This window comes from Pseudovirgaria hyperparasitica (assembly GCF_010093815.1).
Source record: "Pseudovirgaria hyperparasitica strain CBS 121739 unplaced genomic scaffold EJ05scaffold_2, whole genome shotgun sequence".
Lineage (NCBI taxonomy): Eukaryota > Fungi > Ascomycota > Dothideomycetes > Acrospermales > Acrospermaceae > Pseudovirgaria > Pseudovirgaria hyperparasitica.
This window is the reverse complement of record NW_022985550.1, coordinates 371027-389400: the sequence shown is the minus strand read 5'-3', so window position 1 is coordinate 389400 and position 18374 is coordinate 371027. Positions and strand designations below refer to the sequence as shown.

The 18374-nt window shown below is 51.8% G+C and overlaps 7 protein-coding genes across 7 annotated transcripts; 1 reads left to right on the top strand and 6 right to left on the bottom strand.

The window, feature by feature from the left end:
- Positions 1-1114: 1114 nt before the first annotated feature.
- EJ05DRAFT_472613 (uncharacterized protein) lies at positions 1115-2023 on the top strand. The gene has a single exon (XM_033743219.1). The coding sequence runs from the start codon at positions 1124-1126 to the stop codon at positions 1676-1678; it is 555 nt and encodes a 184-aa protein (XP_033604092.1). The 5' UTR covers positions 1115-1123; the 3' UTR covers positions 1679-2023.
- On the bottom strand, positions 1769-2478 carry EJ05DRAFT_179375 (uncharacterized protein). The gene has a single exon (XM_033739576.1). It carries the CDS (start codon positions 2326-2328, stop codon positions 1858-1860), a length of 471 nt encoding a protein of 156 aa, XP_033604091.1. The 5' UTR covers positions 2329-2478; the 3' UTR covers positions 1769-1857.
- A 1936-nt stretch (positions 2479-4414) lies between these two features.
- Positions 4415-5644, bottom strand: EJ05DRAFT_482492 (uncharacterized protein; the record flags this gene model as incomplete). Its single annotated transcript, XM_033745172.1, has 2 exons — positions 4415-5311; positions 5342-5644. The coding sequence occupies 2 exons, from the start codon at positions 5642-5644 to the stop codon at positions 4415-4417; spliced, it is 1200 nt and encodes a 399-aa protein (XP_033604090.1).
- A 4395-nt stretch (positions 5645-10039) lies between these two features.
- EJ05DRAFT_482491 (uncharacterized protein) lies at positions 10040-10972 on the bottom strand (the record flags this gene model as incomplete). Its single annotated transcript, XM_033745171.1, has 1 exon — positions 10040-10972. The coding sequence occupies one exon, from the start codon at positions 10970-10972 to the stop codon at positions 10040-10042; it is 933 nt and encodes a 310-aa protein (XP_033604089.1).
- Positions 10973-11844: 872 nt separating this feature from the next.
- EJ05DRAFT_496540 (ARM repeat-containing protein) lies at positions 11845-14183 on the bottom strand (the record flags this gene model as incomplete). Its single annotated transcript, XM_033746409.1, has 3 exons — positions 11845-13288; positions 13339-13702; positions 13757-14183. The coding sequence occupies 3 exons, from the start codon at positions 14181-14183 to the stop codon at positions 11845-11847; spliced, it is 2235 nt and encodes a 744-aa protein (XP_033604088.1).
- A 550-nt stretch (positions 14184-14733) lies between these two features.
- EJ05DRAFT_496539 (uncharacterized protein) lies at positions 14734-15637 on the bottom strand (the record flags this gene model as incomplete). Its single annotated transcript, XM_033746408.1, has 4 exons — positions 14734-15120; positions 15169-15312; positions 15369-15397; positions 15475-15637. The coding sequence occupies 4 exons, from the start codon at positions 15635-15637 to the stop codon at positions 14734-14736; spliced, it is 723 nt and encodes a 240-aa protein (XP_033604087.1).
- Positions 15638-16766: 1129 nt separating this feature from the next.
- Positions 16767-17979, bottom strand: EJ05DRAFT_496538 (eukaryotic translation initiation factor 3 subunit H; the record flags this gene model as incomplete). Its single annotated transcript, XM_033746407.1, has 3 exons — positions 16767-17337; positions 17392-17864; positions 17926-17979. 3 exons carry the CDS (start codon positions 17977-17979, stop codon positions 16767-16769), a joined length of 1098 nt encoding a protein of 365 aa, XP_033604086.1.
- Between the last annotated feature and the right edge of the window lie 395 nt (positions 17980-18374).

The following is an 18374-nucleotide window of genomic DNA, read 5'->3' as shown; positions in this document are numbered from 1 at the left end:
CGCGATACATCCTGCGGTAGATCCTGCAATCACTGGATATAGATAGTCTGCGAGGTATAGCAGAGCGAAGTCTACGATCGACTACGCAGTCGGTGGTATACATCCTGACGTACCACCAAGAGGGCAGTGTCGGCGTATAGCGTACGTATGCGATTGTTAGGCATTATGATCAGTATTGAAGCATGCAGAAAGGATCACTGAGCAATACACAGGTACGACGTAGAGCGTATATATAGAGTGTATATAGAGTGAGGTTCTGCGGGCTTCGAACGGTGAGTTGGATGTCTCTCAGACGGTGTAGCACATGACCGCGCGGCTCCAGGCGCAATGTCTCTCGTATATGACATATCGCACTACTGTCTCGATCGAGGGATTAAGATTACTATATTATCACGTAGCTAATGATAGCGTGAGGAGAGGGTATTAATACTAGCGACCTGGAAGAGAAAAGCTTGGAGTTTATGAACGTATACAAGTCAATGTATACATAGCCTACCGCATCCTGTATACATCTATATATAACATCGAAGAATAGCTATAAGTATAATATCTAGATATCCCAGACAGGTAGCAGCAGAACAGCAGCCTAACAACTGACAACGAAATGTCACCTTTCCTGTAGAGCTATCATAATCCACCGCGCTCGCTGCTCCGCACATACGGCCTCACTAATACACAGCATCACCCACCACAACCCACGTCCACTGCGACTGCTACACCAAACCACCTTCTCAAATCACGTATATAAAACAACACCCAAGTCCACCATTCCCATACCCCCCAACACCAGCACCAAGCCCAGACATCAGATCCTCCCCCGTGTTTGCTTTGCAAAGCACAGCATATCGCAAAAACCCACTGCAAACGCACATCTTAGCCTAAGGTCTAAGTCTAAGCCCACTACAGCCTAAGTTTAGCTGCCACAGGCCCCCGCTGTGCAGCGCAGTCACACCCAATGAGGACAGACACACCCAACAGGGGACGGATGAATCTTGATTACACAGCAGCAGAGTTGCAGTAGAAACGTGCGAAACACCTAGGTAGGCAGGCAGGGCGGGACGGATGAGAATCCTGCCGATGCAAGAACGAACGCAGAGAACTAACTAACTGTTAAATGCGAACGATGCGTAGCGCAGGGCAGGCAGGGTCGACGGCTGCGGGTGCTGGAGATGGTGTTTTCGGACATTTCGTTGGCTTGGTTTTTGTATTATGTAGGTGTTGGTGCGTCGATGCAGGTGTAGAAGTAGATCTATATGATTTTTCCTCCTTGGTGGTGTTAGCGGGACGTTTCGACGGTGATTATGTTAGGAGTTCCGGGTGTTTTTTGTTTGGGGGGTTTTCATCATGGCTTTTTGTTGCGCGTTTCTACGTTTTTGACGATCTGCGATCTACGTTTGGCGTATTATCCGATTGTTTCGTTTTTGATTATTGCTATCTGATCGTTGTTTTGCTATTGGCTTTTATTTGTTTGTTTTTGGCTGATTTGTTGTTTTTGTCGTTGGAGGGTTTGTTTTTCTGCCTTGCTTCTGCCTTGCTTCTGCCTTACTTTTCCTTTCTGTCGTCTTGTACATCCGATAACGGGACATCTACATGGCTCATCGCGGAACGTCATAAGCACATACCTTCCTCTCACCCTCACCATCCCCGTCCCTCTTCGCCTTCCCTCGCAGCAAAGTAAAGTAAGGCGAAGAAGCAAACTAATGCAGGGCAGGACAAAGCAAACCATCCTAAATCCAGGCAAACCATTCCCAACCCAAAAGCAAGGCAATCAATCAAGCAGTCAAGCGCGCACAGTACGACAGCAAACATCGACGAGCAAGCAAAGCGCGTAGTATAAAAAGAACGACGTGCAGGAGGCTAAGATAGGTTCAGCCTGAGGTTGGCTGCAGCGTTGCTTACTACGGTACAGTACAGTGGGTAATTAGCACGTAAGGGGAGGAGGTAATTAGGTGGCATCCATGTTGTGCTGCGGCGCGGGGATGGACTGGGCTGGGATCGGCTCGACTGGATAGGTGGGCTAAGGGGAGTTTTGTAGGGGAGGGAGGGATGGGATGAGATGAGATGAGATGAGATAGATGTGTGTAAGGGGATGAGATGGTGTATGGGATGGTGTATGAGATGATTAACAAGTGAGTGCCATCCTCCCCACGCGAGGTATGCTGTATGCTGTATGCTGAATGTATATGCCGACCCAGGCCACGCTGATGTGAGGAGAACAACGATGACTGTCGTGTCAGCGTTAATTAATCCATTACGCGATGCTGCCCATTTCATCCCATTCATCCATCCATCCATCCATCCATTGCCTAACCTTGCTATGCATTCCATTCGAGGGCAGCCCACCCCCCCTTTAACTAACTAACCACTAATTTATGACTCTTAATAGATGACTTAGATTGCTGTTGCCATGTCTGACGCTGACCACCACCACCACCACCACCACCACGGGCATCAGACGTGAGGCGTGGTTGGCGAGAGCGAAGTGAGAGAAGTGAGTCATCCCAAGGCTAAGGGGGGGCGTGTTTATGCTTATATCAATTACCTCCTACCTAATACTTGCCGACCGGTAGACGGTATTCGTATTAGGTGCCTACAGTACTGATATATACGCCAGCCATACTCCATTCTCCCGCTTCTGAAGTCAAGTCCAACTCGAAATCGCAGAAGATCATGAGTAATTAGTGAATGGACTCGATAGACGTATATGTATATTCACAGTATCGATATCAGTATCGCGCCCTCCAGACCTCTCCTATCCCCATCCAGTCCAGTCTATCCAAGGCATCAAACACGACGAGCACTACATACTCGCGTCCATGACTCGTACATGACTCGTCCATGACTCGTCCATGACTCGCGTATCATGTATACATACATACATACATACATACATACATACATGCAAACTTCACGTACTGCCCTCAAAGCAGACCGTACATGTCAGTCAGTCACTCACTCACCCGAGTACCCACATCCATCTCCCATACACCAAGTACAAGTGCATCCTTGCACATCCTAGCAACGGTACATACATACACACATAACAAGCCTAATTAGTCCAGCCCAGGCCAGTCCAGTCCAATCTTCGGATCTAGTATATACCACTGTACATGTACATATACATATACTACACATATATACTGCATGCACGCACACACGCACGCACACACGCACGCACGCACGCAGCAAAAGCACAAATACATACATACAAACACATACATACATACAAACCCATACAAACCCATACAAACCCATACACCGGACATCAAACACAGCACAAGATACCACCGCAAGCCGTCGACACAACGCGACGTGACATGCATACATACATATTCGCCACGGTACGAGGTCCGGCGCGTCTGGTATATCGTGTCCTGCAGTACGGTACGGTACAGTACAGTACAGTACAGTCTGGAATGGATCCCGCAGATGTTCATACGAGCATATATTGTCTGTGCAGCGCCACAACGGGTGGCGATGATGGTGGCGACGGGACGGACGGGTGTATGTGTATGTGTATCTGTCTCTGTCTCTGTATGTGTATGTATGTGTACGCTCAGGGCATGCAACTGCAACTAGTCCGGTGTCTCTGGATGGATGTAGATAGACGATACACACACTAATACACAAACACACAAACACAAACCCCAAAACCAACAACAAAATCCCAAACCAAACACAAGCATTAAAAAGGGGTATAAACTATAACAGCATATCTCAAACTAAAACTACTACCGCTCGCGCGGCCTTCCCCCTTCCCATCATCCCCTCCCAAACCACAAATCTAAACATCTAAAAATCTACTACTACTAAAAAAAAGAAACATACGTCTCGCTTCAGTCAATCCAAGTCATTCGTTCGCACGATTCCAATTCCTGTTTCCTCCCCGCCTCTAGTTAAAGCCCCTCAAATCCCCCGCCAAAAAAAGACTGATCCATGGTATAAATCGATGAAACTTTTTTCTTTTGGGTATCCCCTCCCATCCCCCCCCCAAAAAAAACCCCCCCAAGCAGCCCCCGGGGTGTAAATGCGGAACTCACACCAACAAAGCTAGCCAAGACCGACCGGAAAAAGAAAAAGACGAAGAAAAGGAAACAAGCGTTGAGTAAAAGCAGCGCCGTTGGAAAATGCACCATGTTCTAGTTGTACAGGCCCAGACCCCTCCCCGAAACTCTTTTTTGTTCGCGTCCGACAAGGGAAAGAAAAACCAAGAGACTGAGACAGGAAGGAGGGAAGGAGAAGTGGGATAGATGGAGGGTTGGATGGATGGTTGGTTGGTATATTACAATATATGGAGATAAAAAGGAAATGGGTATATCGTGCGCGAAAGCAGATAAACAGCAGAATCATATAGGAAAAACCCAGTTAATATCCCGTAGAGAGAGAGCACAAGACAGACGGACAAAGTCATCCTTCAAAGGTCGGGGTGCTTCAGGATGTCCTTGCAGTTGGCCTCGAAGCGAATGTCCCACAGTCGCATCGCCGTCATCAGCTTCTCCGTGCGCTCCAGCTCGCGGTCACGGCCAAACATGCTGTCGACAAACTCGACACCGCTGTCGCGGCCCATGACGGCCGGCTTCTCCGCCCGCCCTGACTTGCCGTCTTTTGAAGGCTTCCACATGTACTCCTCGCACACCTTTAGCAGCTTGCCGAACCGGGTCCACAGCCGCTCGCCGGACTCGAGAAAGTCCTCGACAATCTCGCGCGACTCTTTGCACCGGACGAGCGGGCTGACTTCCTCGGCGCGCTTGACGTTGCCGGCCAGCTTGATGAGGAGGATCCACAGGTCGCCGGCCATCTCGGCAAGGGGGGAGGCGCGCGGGTGGACAAAGGCAGTCCAGTCGTAAATCCACCGACCGAGACTGTTGGCGTCAAAGACACTGCCGAGAAGGAGGATGGGCTCTTCGGCGGGGTCCCAGTTCTTGGTGTTGTAGCCAGCAGGTATCTGTGCGCGGCGGGCGTCTTCTTCGGTGGCAGCGGGGTGCGAGGGCTTGGGTGGGTGCTTTGACTTTGGCTGCGGTTGTGTGGGACGGGTGGTGGTGTTGTTGGAGTGTCGTCGAGCACGCGGGGGCTGCTGGGGCACACTATCTGTACCTGTGTATACGGGGACCTGATCGCGATGAGAATGATCAGCGGGCTGCGCATAGCGGTAATGGTGATAATATTCCTCGTAGGGAGGAGGTGGCGTGCGGCTGTTGTGGTCGTACGGATAGTCGTCGCTGTCGTCAAAGACAACATACGTCCGGCCGGCGTAGTGTGAAGTACGGGCGTCGCGGTCTGGATATGCGTCCGTACCGGTGTAGCGCCGTGCCTTTGAGCGGTAGAAATGATCGTTACTTACATAGTCGGATTCGCGTCGCGACGTGGTATTGTGCGACGCGTAGTATGCCTGATGTTGCGGCGAGGCATACCGACCATAGTAAGATGGACGAGGTGAGGCATAGGCCGTGTATTGTGGAGGGTCGTGGTGGCTCGCGCGTCGGCTGTGGCCCTTTACGGAGGGAGAGGCTCGCGGGGACGGGGAGGCATTGTGGGTCGAGTATCGCGGGGAGTAGTATTGAGGGTTTGGCGACGGCGACACTGGAGGGGTTCGGTAGTAGTCGTAGTGGGTGTAGCCCGGTGGATACTGCGGTGTCGCATACATGGATGCAAACAATGTGCGCTTTTAACGAGCGCGCGTCTTTTTTTTCTCGAAAAAAGATGAAAGAGTATGGTCGGTCGGAGGAATAGGATTTGTTTGGGAGGCGTGAGAGGAGCGAGTTATAAGCCCGTCACCTCACCGTGGCGAATGCTGGCCAAAATCTTGAATGTATCTTGTGTCGCAGAAGATGTCGTTGTTCCTGTTGTTGTGTGGAGGACGAGTGGAGAAGAGGAGGGAGGTGGTTGGCAGTCCTGCTCTCGACATTGGCTATGTGTTGCTGGATCCGGCTAGAAGATGCTGGAACAAAGGATCTCGAAGAGGAGAGATCCTGATTGATAATTGAGAAGAAGTGGTGGAATGTTGGAATAGTTTTTACACACAGTGTGTGAATAGCAAAAAGGCTTGGTAGGGGAAAAGCACCAGAGACGTGCTGAGAATGGGCGGACAGGCCTAGAAGTAGTTGCAGCAGGTCGGGGGGTATCGAGTGGAATCGACTAATCGACGACTCCTAAACGACCCCTGTCGCTCATAAACTTGCGAGAGAGCCAGCGCCCGGCCGTGGGAGATGGCGAAGAGGGAGGGGGGGGGGTATGTGTGATGATGAAGGAGAGTTAGGGGAGAGGGAAGTGGATCGTAGTGGGTTTTGTGGCTTAGACAACTTCGCGCGGCAGCCAAGGCAAGGGAAGAAAGTTGGTTGAGTGCTGGGCGGCGGTGGAACCTGTCGACCCGTCCCCGTCCCGGTCGCAGTAATGGTAATAATAGGAATAAGAATAAGAATAATTATAACATTATCATTGATTAATTACACTCTCTTTTTGCCTTTCTTTCCCAGTCTTCGTGATACTGAATGAATGACATAGTGACGACTCGTGACTGCGGCTGTCTGCAGTCGAACTGCCACTACTACTGCTACGACAACGACAACGACGACGACGACGACGACACTCCAGGCCCCAACAGTGATGATGTTCCATGATGACACAGAGCGTTGGACGGCTTATGCGAGAGTGACAGGGCTCTGTTGTCTCTGATGAAATCATAAAATACGACCGAGTGAGCCTGGACCTGGGTATTACTTTACTCCCTAATTAATTATTCCCTACTCCCTCCAGCCTCCTCTGAAGGCAAAGCAAACACGCACACGCAAGCAAGCAACACTACACTACACACACAGATGGAGCCTCCAGTCCGTCGTGCTTCAGCCTTGCCGTACGTAGTAGTCACCAACTCATGAAACTGGACGGACAGTTTAGCTCTACACGTCCGGCGCAGGGCTGCACGCGCTGCTTAACCTCGTAGGCAAACACACACACACACGTACGATTGATGCACATTTAAGCTTTGCCCTCTCCCTGCGTTTCGTCGAAGGAGAATATAAGGCTCGAGAGTCACAGTCGTGTCGAGGAGGGCGACTCACGTCTACCCAGGGATTGGTAATCCTCCTGCTAATCTGCTCTATTCACGTATGAGTCCGCGCTTGGGATGCTTGGATGCTTCGATGCCCAACTTGACTTTTTGATATTTGCCCTTCATTTCGCCGATTACTGCTCTTGCACATGGAACATGGAGGACTTCATCTTCGCCATAGACGCAGTCATAGAACATGTCTGGTGTTATTCTCCGAGCAGCACTGACTGGCACTCTCTCATCATCCGGCACGTTGCTATCATCAACCATCATCATCTAAAGTTATCTACATGGCGACGCTCCCGCTGATTATGTGTGTGTGTGTGTGTGTGTGTGTGTGTGTGTGTGACTGTGACGACGACGCTGCACGCACTTGATGAGATGGGCATTCGTGCAGATTGCAAGTGTATTAGGTTATTCCCGAGGCACTGGCACGGTGGCGCACCCTACCGCTCGATGCTGCATTGCATCAAACACACACACACACATACACAGAGTCTCTTTTTTTCTCCTTTGGACTACACTGTACTCTGTGCGTGCTGCTGCCATTTGAGCAGAGTCCAGCCCGTGGTGGCTACACGCGCCCAATGCCCTGGGAATATAGTCCATTTGCCCTTTTGCTAGCTAGCTAGTTAATTAGTATTGGAATGTGTTCGTCCAAAGGCGTAAGGTGGTAAGGGTGCGCCGGTCGGTCTCAGGTCTCAAGGTCTCAGGTCCAGTAGAGGCAGCATGTCACCAGTGGCCACAGGCTGACGATTGATATTCGAGCTGTCTTTTCAGCAGCATTCAGCATCCATCCAGCACGCATCCAGACACTCTCCACTCTCTCAGATCAGTCCAATCCACACCACTGGTGACTCGTCCAACCTCCGTCCGAAACACTGGACGGGCACTTGGGGGGGGAAACACGGAAAGAAAGGGAGAGAGGCATTCTCTGGCACGGACGCTTCTCCCGCGAACTCACCAGGATCCCCCCCCCCTCCCTCCCCTCCCCCTTGTATTCCCAGATCAGACCGTTTGCCTGCACCACACGAGCCGCAACACACCACCACTCACACTAAGAATAATCATAATAACATTACGACTTGTTGACTACCTCCCACTGCTCTACTACCACCTACTGGCCGGCGTCCCCATCACCGCCACAAAGCATACCGAATCTTTAATTTCGGCTCGCTCGTCATCTCCGCCCACAACACACACACGCACACACTCGCGCTCGAATATTAATTATTCCATCATTTCGCTGACCTTTCGTTGTTGATGCTGCTGCCTATCGAGTACAGACTGCCCAGTGCCCTCCTCCGTCCGTTCCAGCTTCCATCTGACAGTGCGGTCCTTGCAATAACATTGGCCACCACCACCACCACCACGTCCACCGCCTTCACACCGCACAGCTGTGATTCCGAAACGGTAGACTCTCATCCCAGTAATCATTCCAAGTTTTTTTTTTTTCTTTCTTTCTTTCGATCTTTCGTTCTTCCGAGCGCTTGGCTGGGACGAGCAAAGAAAGTCGGTGACACCTTGTTGCCGCAAGCCTGGTCTGGTCCGCCGGTGCTGCGTCGGCAACGAATCAGCACGCGTCCGCTTCACCGAAACAACAAAAGTCGTCCTGTGAAAAAGTCTTTTGTAAAGCAATCAAGCAAGCACTGAATGCAAGAGGACTGTTGCCAAGATAGCGCGCCGCGCGCATGAAGACTCACTTCTTCTCCCTGCGGTCCTCCTGCCCACTCACTCACTCACTCGCTCGATGTAATCCTTCAACCTTCCTCCCTCATTGGATCCGTCCGCTCTTCAGACTTTCGTCCGTGGCGTCCTTGGAGGAAGAGGACCAGGCAGGGGAGGGGGGGCTGGTAGGTAGGTAGGTAAGTTGCCCTCGCTAACAGGCACTGGGGGCCGCACGCACACACGCACACACAGAGAGGCGTGCGAAAGAGCCAAGTTTTTCCATTCTCTGCTCAAATTTCCAGACGAGAGACGTAAGTACCATCGCAGTCCTCGGTGTCCTCGCCCTCTCTCACTCACTCTATCGCTCCCTCCCTCACATAAACACTCATCCACGCCCAGTCAAAAGGCGCACAGTCAGTCGGTCAGGAAGAAGTGACAACTCATCATGCGTGCTACGTATTCCCCCCCTCCTCGTTTTTATTTTTAAATTTTTCTTGGGAAGCAGAAACAGTCATAGGTGTATCCTGTCTGTTGGGTCCGGTCGGTCGGTCGGTTGGTCGGTCGGGCGGTCCCTCCCAAACCCACCCCCCCCTTTCACGGCCGGGAATAGTAAACGCCCGCGTGCGTGTTTGTGTGTATATGTGCGTGCGTGCGTGCGTTGTGCAATTGGTAGGGTATGGGAGGAGGGCTAAGACGGGCTGATGGATCTTTCCGCTGGCTTTGCAGCAATCAGATGTCAGATGGTTCGGCCAGCTAATAACATGCCCTCATCAACATACATACATACATACATCATCGTCGACGTACCGTACCCGGTGGTAAGGGTCTGAAGGATGGGAGGTGGGATGTTGTGGGCTGTGTGTGTGTGTGTGTACTCGGGTACCTTCGTGCGCCAGCCTTTTCGGCGGCTGTGGTGTTGTCACTTTTTGTATCCACAGCGACACGTTGCTGTGAGAGCGATTTGTTTTTGGGGGGGAGAGACGTTTTTTGGGCTTTTTTCTTTCCCACATGGCGAGATTTCCACCACACGAGGCAGGCCTGTCTGGAAGTCCGTGAGGTGTGGCTGAGCCATGTGGCGATGACGAGGCTGATGCACCTAAGAAAAGCTTACTAACAACCTTGATCTTGATAGTCAGAAATCAAACGCTTTTTTGATATTGGAAAAAGAAAAAGCCGCTTTTGAACGCCTATCTAGTAATACACTCTCGCCGCCATCTCGTCGTTCCAGCCAGACCAGACAACACGGTCCCGCCGTGCTGGCTATCCGAAAAACGACTGCTTCAACTCGACATCTCCCCCCTCCACCTCCCCTCTCCCCGGCCCTCACGGCTCATAGAAGGTCCTCGCAACCCTCTTCCGCCCCGTCCTCCGCACCTCCACACGCTCCTTCCCCTTCGCCGAACGCCCCTTTGCCGTCCTCCGCGCCTTTTTCGGCGCCGGCCTCTCCTCCACCACCTCCGCCTCTCCCTCCTCCTCACGAGCCCTCTTCCGGCTCCCCTCCGCCTCACCACCCCCTTCTCCCTCCCTCTCCACAACCTCCTCCTCCTCACCACCACCACCACTCCCCTCCCCCCCGCTCGCCTCCCCAGCAACAACCCGCGCAAGCACCTCCTCCACCGCCGCCATCCGCTCCCCAACCTCCCTCTTCATCTCCCGCAACCCCTCCTCCACACTCTCCCTCCCCTCCCTCACCGCCCTGCTCACAGCATCCTCCACCGCCCCCGCCAACATCCCCGCACTCTCCTCCGCCCGCTCCCCATACTCCCTACACACCCTCTCCGCCGCCCTCGTGGCCGCCTCATCAACCGCCAGTCTCCCCGGCCCACTCCGCAACTCGTCCCCCACCCGCTCCGCAAACCGCCTCTCCAACATCTGCACACTCCCCTCCACCCGCCGCGTGAAGTGCGCCTGCACGTCCTTCATCGTCCTGTTGAACGCCTCCTCCTGCCGGCGCTGCCGCGCCGAGATGGCCGCCTCCTGCATGCGGATTTGCTGCGTTATGCTGGCTCGGACGGCGGCCACGACGTTGCTGAGCTGGGCGTGCCGCAGGTCGTGCGTGGTGTTGGGGTATAGGGCTGCGACCCTGTTGCGCAGCTCCGTGTTTTCGCGGCGGAGCGAGGAGATGGCGGTGGCGAGGGAGGAGAGGGTTGGCGGGGACTCGATGCCCGATGGGCGGATTGGTGGTGGTGGTGGTGCCTGGCCAGCAGGTCTTGTGGTGTTTTGGTGGGATGATGGGCGGGATTGGTTTGGTGGCATTTTTGCGGTTTCGGTGGTGATGAGGGAGAAAGAGGTCGTTTTTGAGATAGGAAGTGGAGGAAAAGGTGGTTTTGTATGGCTTGCTGCGTCGGAAAAATGGTGTTTCTTGGAGGCGAAATCAGCGTGCGGCTCGAGAGGGAAGACGGAAACTTGTAGGTGGACAGACTGGAGAATCCCAGAAATGTGCGCTGCCAACGAGGTATTTAAGCAGATCCAGCCCAGAGAATCACACAATAGCCAGCCGTCTATAGTAAATAGCACAATCGAAAGTGCCGAAAAGAGGAGAAATCTGTCTTCTTCAGAAAGTGTGCGATTGACAGAGACGAAGGTAGGCGGGGGAAAGGGCTATTGAGAAAGAATATAATCAATGTGTGGACCCCCCCTGGTCCTCGCTTGAATAGAGTAGGAATAGGTAACACAATGCGTCGTCAATCGGTTAATCGTCAATAGCAGATTGGTGAATAGCGTGTGTTTTGCCGCCCGTTTAAGGAATCTTCGGGATTCAGGGGAGGCGAGGTGAAGTGAATGCGAGAGAAAATGTGGGGCGACGTGTGTCGTGTCTTGATGGGGAACGGGATTCTGTATGCCTTTCGGTTGCCCGACAAACGGCTAGACGACCTCGAGATACTCGGTATTGGGTGCCTTGAAGGAATAAGAAGAATCCCATTCTGCGGTCACGGGGAACGAGAATTGTCGAACAATGTCAATAGAAACGGACGGGTCACACATAACGTCATGACAAAACAAAAAAGGAAACAGGACGATAATCAAGAGAAAAACTCAAGAGCATATGATACTCATGACTACCTACCACCACTGCCTGCCCCGTTTTGGACGCCTGATTCATGCACCATGCATCATGCACATATGCCCTACATCTTCTCCAACAACGCCTTCGACCCGGCATTCCCAACCTTGACTTCCGCCTGCACCAACTTCTTCTTCTTCTGCCCTTTCGCCGCCCCCTTGTCGCCCTGCGCAATCTTCTCCTTTTCTTCCCGCCGAGCCTTCTGCTCCGCCGTCTCCGACGACGCGGCGGTGTCTAGGTGCTTCTTGTTCTTTCTGAGTGTCTTTTCAAGCTCACTCTTGTGGCTGAAGTTGGCGTTCTCTAGCATTGCTACCACGACCCAAGACCCGGGTCCCGTGGCCCAGTCCACGATGTGGTCCTTGATGCGCGCGTACAGGAGATCTGCGAAACCTAGGGGACTTTCGAGCGGAACGAGAGCCTTCGTCTCCGGATTGAAACGCCCATCGCCGACCAGCGTCTTGAGCATCCGGCCTCCGGCAGCAGACTGACTGATGTGATTCTCAGCTTTTGGATCACCCTCTGCCAATGCGGCTATGCCCGCAAGAGCTTCAGCTGCGGGGCTTGGGATGGCCATCAACGCCTCTGTAATGAATTGGAACCCATATGACGTCGCTGAAAGGTCAACGGCGCGATGCTGTAGTGTGTTGATGACAGCCGGTGAAAGATAACCAACAAGCTCTTTCCTGCGGATCTCGGGATCTTTCTTCGATGTCTTGCTGCGAATCTCTTGGACTTCCGCAAGCATGTCCTTGTCATCCTGCACATATAGCCATTTGGCGTGGTTGGACAGAAGCGACAGGACAGACTTGCGCCCAGTCAGATCGTGGACCAATGCGACAATCTTATCTTGCTGTGCACTTTCGTTCGTCCCATCCCCGAAGAGCTCTGGAAATATCGCTTTAGACAGCGTCTTTGTGTCGTCGATGACCTCGTACGCCGTGAGCAAAACGTGATGTCCGTGCTTGTCGTAGGCAAGCGCCTCAACTGTATCCTTGAAGAGCTTGAGCAGGTTTCGACGCCCCTTGGCGTCGCTGTACGCCAGCAAGTGGCATACGAGCCTCGAACCAGACTTGGTGAAGGACAGATTCTTGATCAAGTCGCCCCCTTCATCGCCCTTGATGAGTTCGTAGAACTCCGTAGCTTCCTCACTCTCCGGCTTCAAATTCAGATGGTACTGCAGCATGGCGTCATGCAGCATAGTGAAGCCGACCAGCTTCTTCTGGATGAGCTGATTGATGAGTTTCTGCAGGTAGTCCATGATAGGTTTCCGCTTCTCCGGTGCGCTCTCGAGAATCTTAGAAAGATTAGACGTGAGGTCGTCTTTGTTCGCAGACTTGAACAGCGCAAAATCTGGTCCGTACCACTCCCGTAACAGCACATCCTTCTGTTTGCGCGTTGCTGCACCCCGGTACGCATCGTCGAGAATCCAAGAAGCCTCGGGGTGGTTTATCAGTCGACGGACATGGCCGTAGAAGTCTGTAATGATCAAGTCTCGAATGGTGTCGTCTCTGTAATCCATATTAGCACATTAAACACTCATATAACCACACCCTCTTACCCATCCGACAGAAGCTTTGCAATCAAAAATTTGGCATATCTGCTCTCGGCCAAATGTCTGAAATCGCCCTTCAACTCTTTTGTAATCATCAATCGTTGTTCTGCGCTCGCATACTTGAGCGCGCATTGAACAGGTCGCACAGCGTCGTGCTTGAAGACAAACTCCTTGACGCGGCCAGATACAATGTCGAACAGCTCCTCGACAAGCTTCTTCCGTTCCTCGGGCTCCACAGCAGACTTTATACGTAGTCGTTCCCATAACTTTTTGGCCCGGGCGATGCTGTCGGCATTGGGCTTTGCAGCCTTGCGCTCTTTCTTCTCGGCTTTCTGTTTCGCATGAGCCTCTCGCGACGACGTGGGGTTCACTTTCTCTTGTTAGCAATTTCTTCGAGGCTATGATGCTAAAAGGCTTCTCTCACGAGCATTGTCACTCTTTTTCTCCCGCGCCTTCTCGGAGGTCTCTCCAGTCTTGGACTTAGGCTTAGGTTCAGACATTTCTATATCACCGTCTCCATCTGCCTCGTCATCCTCACTTGAGTCTTCCTCTGCGGCACCCTGCCCTGCGGCGGAGAAGCCGTAGAACCCATTCTCTTGCTCGCTTGTGTCGCTCTCCTCGAGCTCATCAACGTCCGAATCGCTCTCAGATGCTGGGGCCGGGGCTTTGGTCTCGGCCGTCCTCTTCTTCGACGTCGAATTCGTGTTCTTGCCCGTGGACGGCTTGGACTTGGCAGGTACGCCGGATGCCGTAGGTACTGAAGGAGTAGATTTCTTGACCTTCTTTACTTTGCCCTCATTCGGAATGACGGTCGGCGTGTCAGAAACTTGTTTTCGCTTTATTCCTGCCATAATGGAGTGGTGCTATGCTGAACAAGGTGCACCTAAATTTTCGCAACTGTCTCTTCGGATGGACCCAAAAAATTAATGGAGCCAAGATTTCCACCACGTGACTAGTTCGGGTCCACATAGTTGTTATCGATAACGGTTCTTGTCTTCGGGCAGGGTTCGTTCGACATGATATACGTCTTGAGATATATGTCTCAACTTCCATGTGGGTACTAAAAACACTACAAAAAGCTGAAGGCACGGCGGTGTAAGATTTGATTAGCCATTTCATTGGTTTCATCTGCTATTGTGCCATCTTCTGAGACCCTTGACTATCTACGTATGGCGCTTCCGTGAAGCCCGTGTCTGCCGTTCATGAGAATCTATCGTCTCTGGCATACTTCGCTGCATCATTCTCACAAGGCAGCGCTAACAATCGTAGTAATGTATTGACATGAAGTCGTATCCAACCATCAAGATATGTTTCAACGCCGAATTCCCCATGGAGAGATACCACCGTCCAAGCCGACCCCATTATCATTATTATGTATCAATATATATGGCGAGACTGAAATTACGAGTCGACTTTGATCTCCGGTGTGCTGTTCGCCATGGGTCGAAGCTCTGAGCCTTGTCCGCTTTGGCCTCGCTTTCTTCCCGGGAGCAAGTGGAATCCATGGTGGCTCGAGGACGGTCTGCTGTCCGACGAATGATTAGCATGATTTGAGTCGGACGAATCGCCGAAGCGCGAGAACAAGCCACGTTTCTTTGGCTTGACCTCATCGTTCAGCCCGACCTCTTCAAATCCTTCCTCTGGCATGGCTTCCGGTCTGTCGATGCGGTGATCAAAGGAGGATCGGGAGGGACGGGCGATGGCGCGGCGCGCATCAAGACTTTGGCGACCATACTCTCTACTTAAGCGCGGTTCAACTTCACTTATCGGAGATCGAGCGGAGATGTCCTATTTGGCAATTAGCATGATTATGTGTACCTTGCCATTTCAACATACAAAAGACCGCCTGTACGAATCGAAAGACTCCCTCGAGATGTTGAACGGCTCATTTTCATTCAGCAAGCTTCGATGATTTGATGACGATGTGGTCGAGGTGTTTGATCGGCTACCCCAGAAACTCTTCTTCTCTGTTGGCGACGGCTATAATGTATGTGTAAGTAGATCTGGTGCTGGACAGAAGATCAGAAGGCGCATACAGGTAGGAATACCCCGCTGTCGTTGATTTCTGCAAAGGGTCAGCATTCGCAGCAACGTAAATGCGCTTATGCAGTAACGCTATCAGGGTTGGATGGCGATGCATACCACTAAGCTTGTATTCTGTCGGTTCCTTGATCTCGATTGGCTTTGCGCCAGTGACATATGTGCTCTGAAAACCACCGTCTGGCCCTCTGCGCTGGAAGGGTTGGTTCTCGTCCCGGACCTCAACTTCGCCCAATGTCTTCTTGAATGGATTACGAATAGGCATGATGGCAATACGGTTCACAATTGATGCTGAAGCGAGACGTTGGCACAGTTGCTTGGGACAGAAGAACAACAGAGGGAAGAATGAGAGTGAGACACAGGAGAGACAGCGACTTGAGGCAGTGCAGCCACCATGGCGGCAGTGGCATGCGTATATAGAGAAGGATCGATCCATTCACATCCATGCCAACCAACCAACCCTACGGCGGCCGGATGCCACAAGGCCGAGCCCGAATCAGGCCGCTTTCCCGAAAGTGCTCGTTGGCAAGGGCCTCTTTCGTCATACGCGGGCGGGTCTTGATACAGATCTCTCTCCCGCCGTGTATGGTCTATGGGAGTGCCTCGAGACTGAAACTAGACTGAAGCGCATGTGATCAGCTGCCAGTCAGGTCGCAGGAACGCCAGCCGATCATCCTCTGTTTTCCCCGGTAGAGACCAATCGCGAGGTTTGATCGAAGCCGTTTCCGCTTCGGTCAGGAACCGTCGAATGCTGTTTTGTACAAGGATAACCCCACCTCCACCACTTTTCATACTATTCATTCGGCCAATAATTACCTATTCATGCGTACTTTAGCCATTTCATTCGGTCTTTAACCTGGTATGAGTAATTGATTAATAACAATAGTGCACCGTCGACAGCCCATGTAAAATCACTCCGATGTTGATATCAACAGTGTCGCAGGGTGGAACCCCGAGTATAAGGGCAGGTCTCAGCGGGTTCCATTACGCTCATCGGTTAGAGTTCAAGGCCAGGATGTTTTGTGATATATCTTTGATAGCCCCGTATCCTTCGGAGTTTATTGTTCAATAACCTTCAATATCATCCAAGACTAGCGCCGAATTGTATGACCGTGCCTCAACCGATACCACAACCTTTGGCTCAATATGATGCCAAGTCTCACAAACACTATGACATTCAACTCCGCTCGCAGTCTCGCTATGTCACTTGGCACGTCAATCTGCGCAAAGGTCTGTGCCAAATTGTGTCGAGAGACGCAGCTTGTTCATGAATTTGAATTACTGGCATCTACCGAGACCCGATGTGTTACTTCGAACGAAGCCCACCCTCACACAGAACGCCATGTCCCATGCCAATCTCTCAGCATTACTCATCTGTCCCATGCCTGATACATCTATTCTCCAGGGTGCAAGTTGTTTTTCACTGCGAACATCTTTGCATCTACCGTCGCGGTAAAGCCATCGACCTGGCGGGCATACTGCTCAATCTGCCTCGAATTCAAAAGCACTTCTAACCGGCTGGGCTCGGTAGGCAACTTGAACAGCCTCTGATACTCATCCTCCGGTAGTAGTGGTTGCTTCGAAGCCGCACGGGCCAGGTTCTCTGCCTTGCGCTTTTGTTGCCATGCAGTAATCTTGGCTTGCTCACGGGCAAGGGACCTTTGGTAGTACTGGTGGTTGTTGAGCTCGGTATGGTGGTTCTCTATGCTTTCCAGTAGTAAGTCGCATGTCTTCTCGAGGAATGGATCAATTGAAAGATCTAGAGACTCGAAGTTCGGAAACAAAGGAGGTTCGGAGGTATTGAGGTCATGGTTGAGTGCAGCAAGATTCGGTGGGAATTTGAGCTCCTCCTTGGGTGGCTGTGAAGGGAGTTGGTGTAGTAGTGATGTCAAGAGATGGGAGTTATGAATTGTGAGAGGGAGTTCGACGAGGATGTCTTGGTAGCGGAGGCCGCTCTTTTGGAGACTTGATCATCGATTAGCAAACGCATATTTGACAGACCAAGTTATAGTAACATACCTCTCCGTGTTGAACTTGCCCTCCTTGTATGCTGTCATGAATGCTGGCGACAAGCGATACGCCCGCAGGCTCAGGCTTCCTTGCGATGTCCTACTGACATCGTGCACCAATGCTACAGTCCTCTCATTCATTTCCTTCTGGTAGAAATATTGGTTCTCGATCGTGTTCAGGTTCACGAAATTTCCCATGCTGGTACTCGTATACCATCCCACATTCTGCGCGTCTACATTGACCTCCCTGAGATACTTGATCATCTCGTTCTGGTAAGCGGTATTGGCTTTTGCGCGTGGCGCGGCAGCAGCGACATTCGAAGAGGAATCTTGTTGATGACCATCCTGCGCAGGGGCATCGATCGTAGGAAATGGGAAGCAGTTTGTCACTTGCAGAGTTCCGTTCACATCCATACCAAGTAGCGATCCTGTCGCCGTCGTCGGGAACGATTGGGAGGAGTGTTTTATGATCTTCATGACCACCTTTGAGCGTGTCAGCGAGGGCCTTCATTTGTCATAAACTCTGTATATTTCCTAGACGTACAAGGGCTTCGATCTGGACCGCACGAAGCGACGGCTCTTTTACAGCGTCAGCCATAGTGCAGTATGATTGTATATTGGAAGGTATATTCTTTGGTCGACGTTAAGGTTCGCTTGGTAGCAGTGGAACGAATTTCGCAATGCCAAGAGTTCATGGTTTGTGTGGTTGTGAAATTGGGAGAGGGGCTTTTAGGTATGCCTAAGGCATTAATTCGTAGCCTGACCCGGTAATCGAAACCGATCGGCAAGTTGTAAGACCCTCGTCCTGCAAGGTACCTGGATGTTAAAGCAGCAACATCTGTTTTGATCATTATTAGCGAGTGATGGATACGGATACATCTAATCTTCTTGGTTCTTCGATTACTCTGCACTCAGCTGTGTACCAGCAGCTCCATCAGCAACCCGCACAGCAACAGCAGCAGTACAATCCATGCATTCTTGCAGAAACCTTCA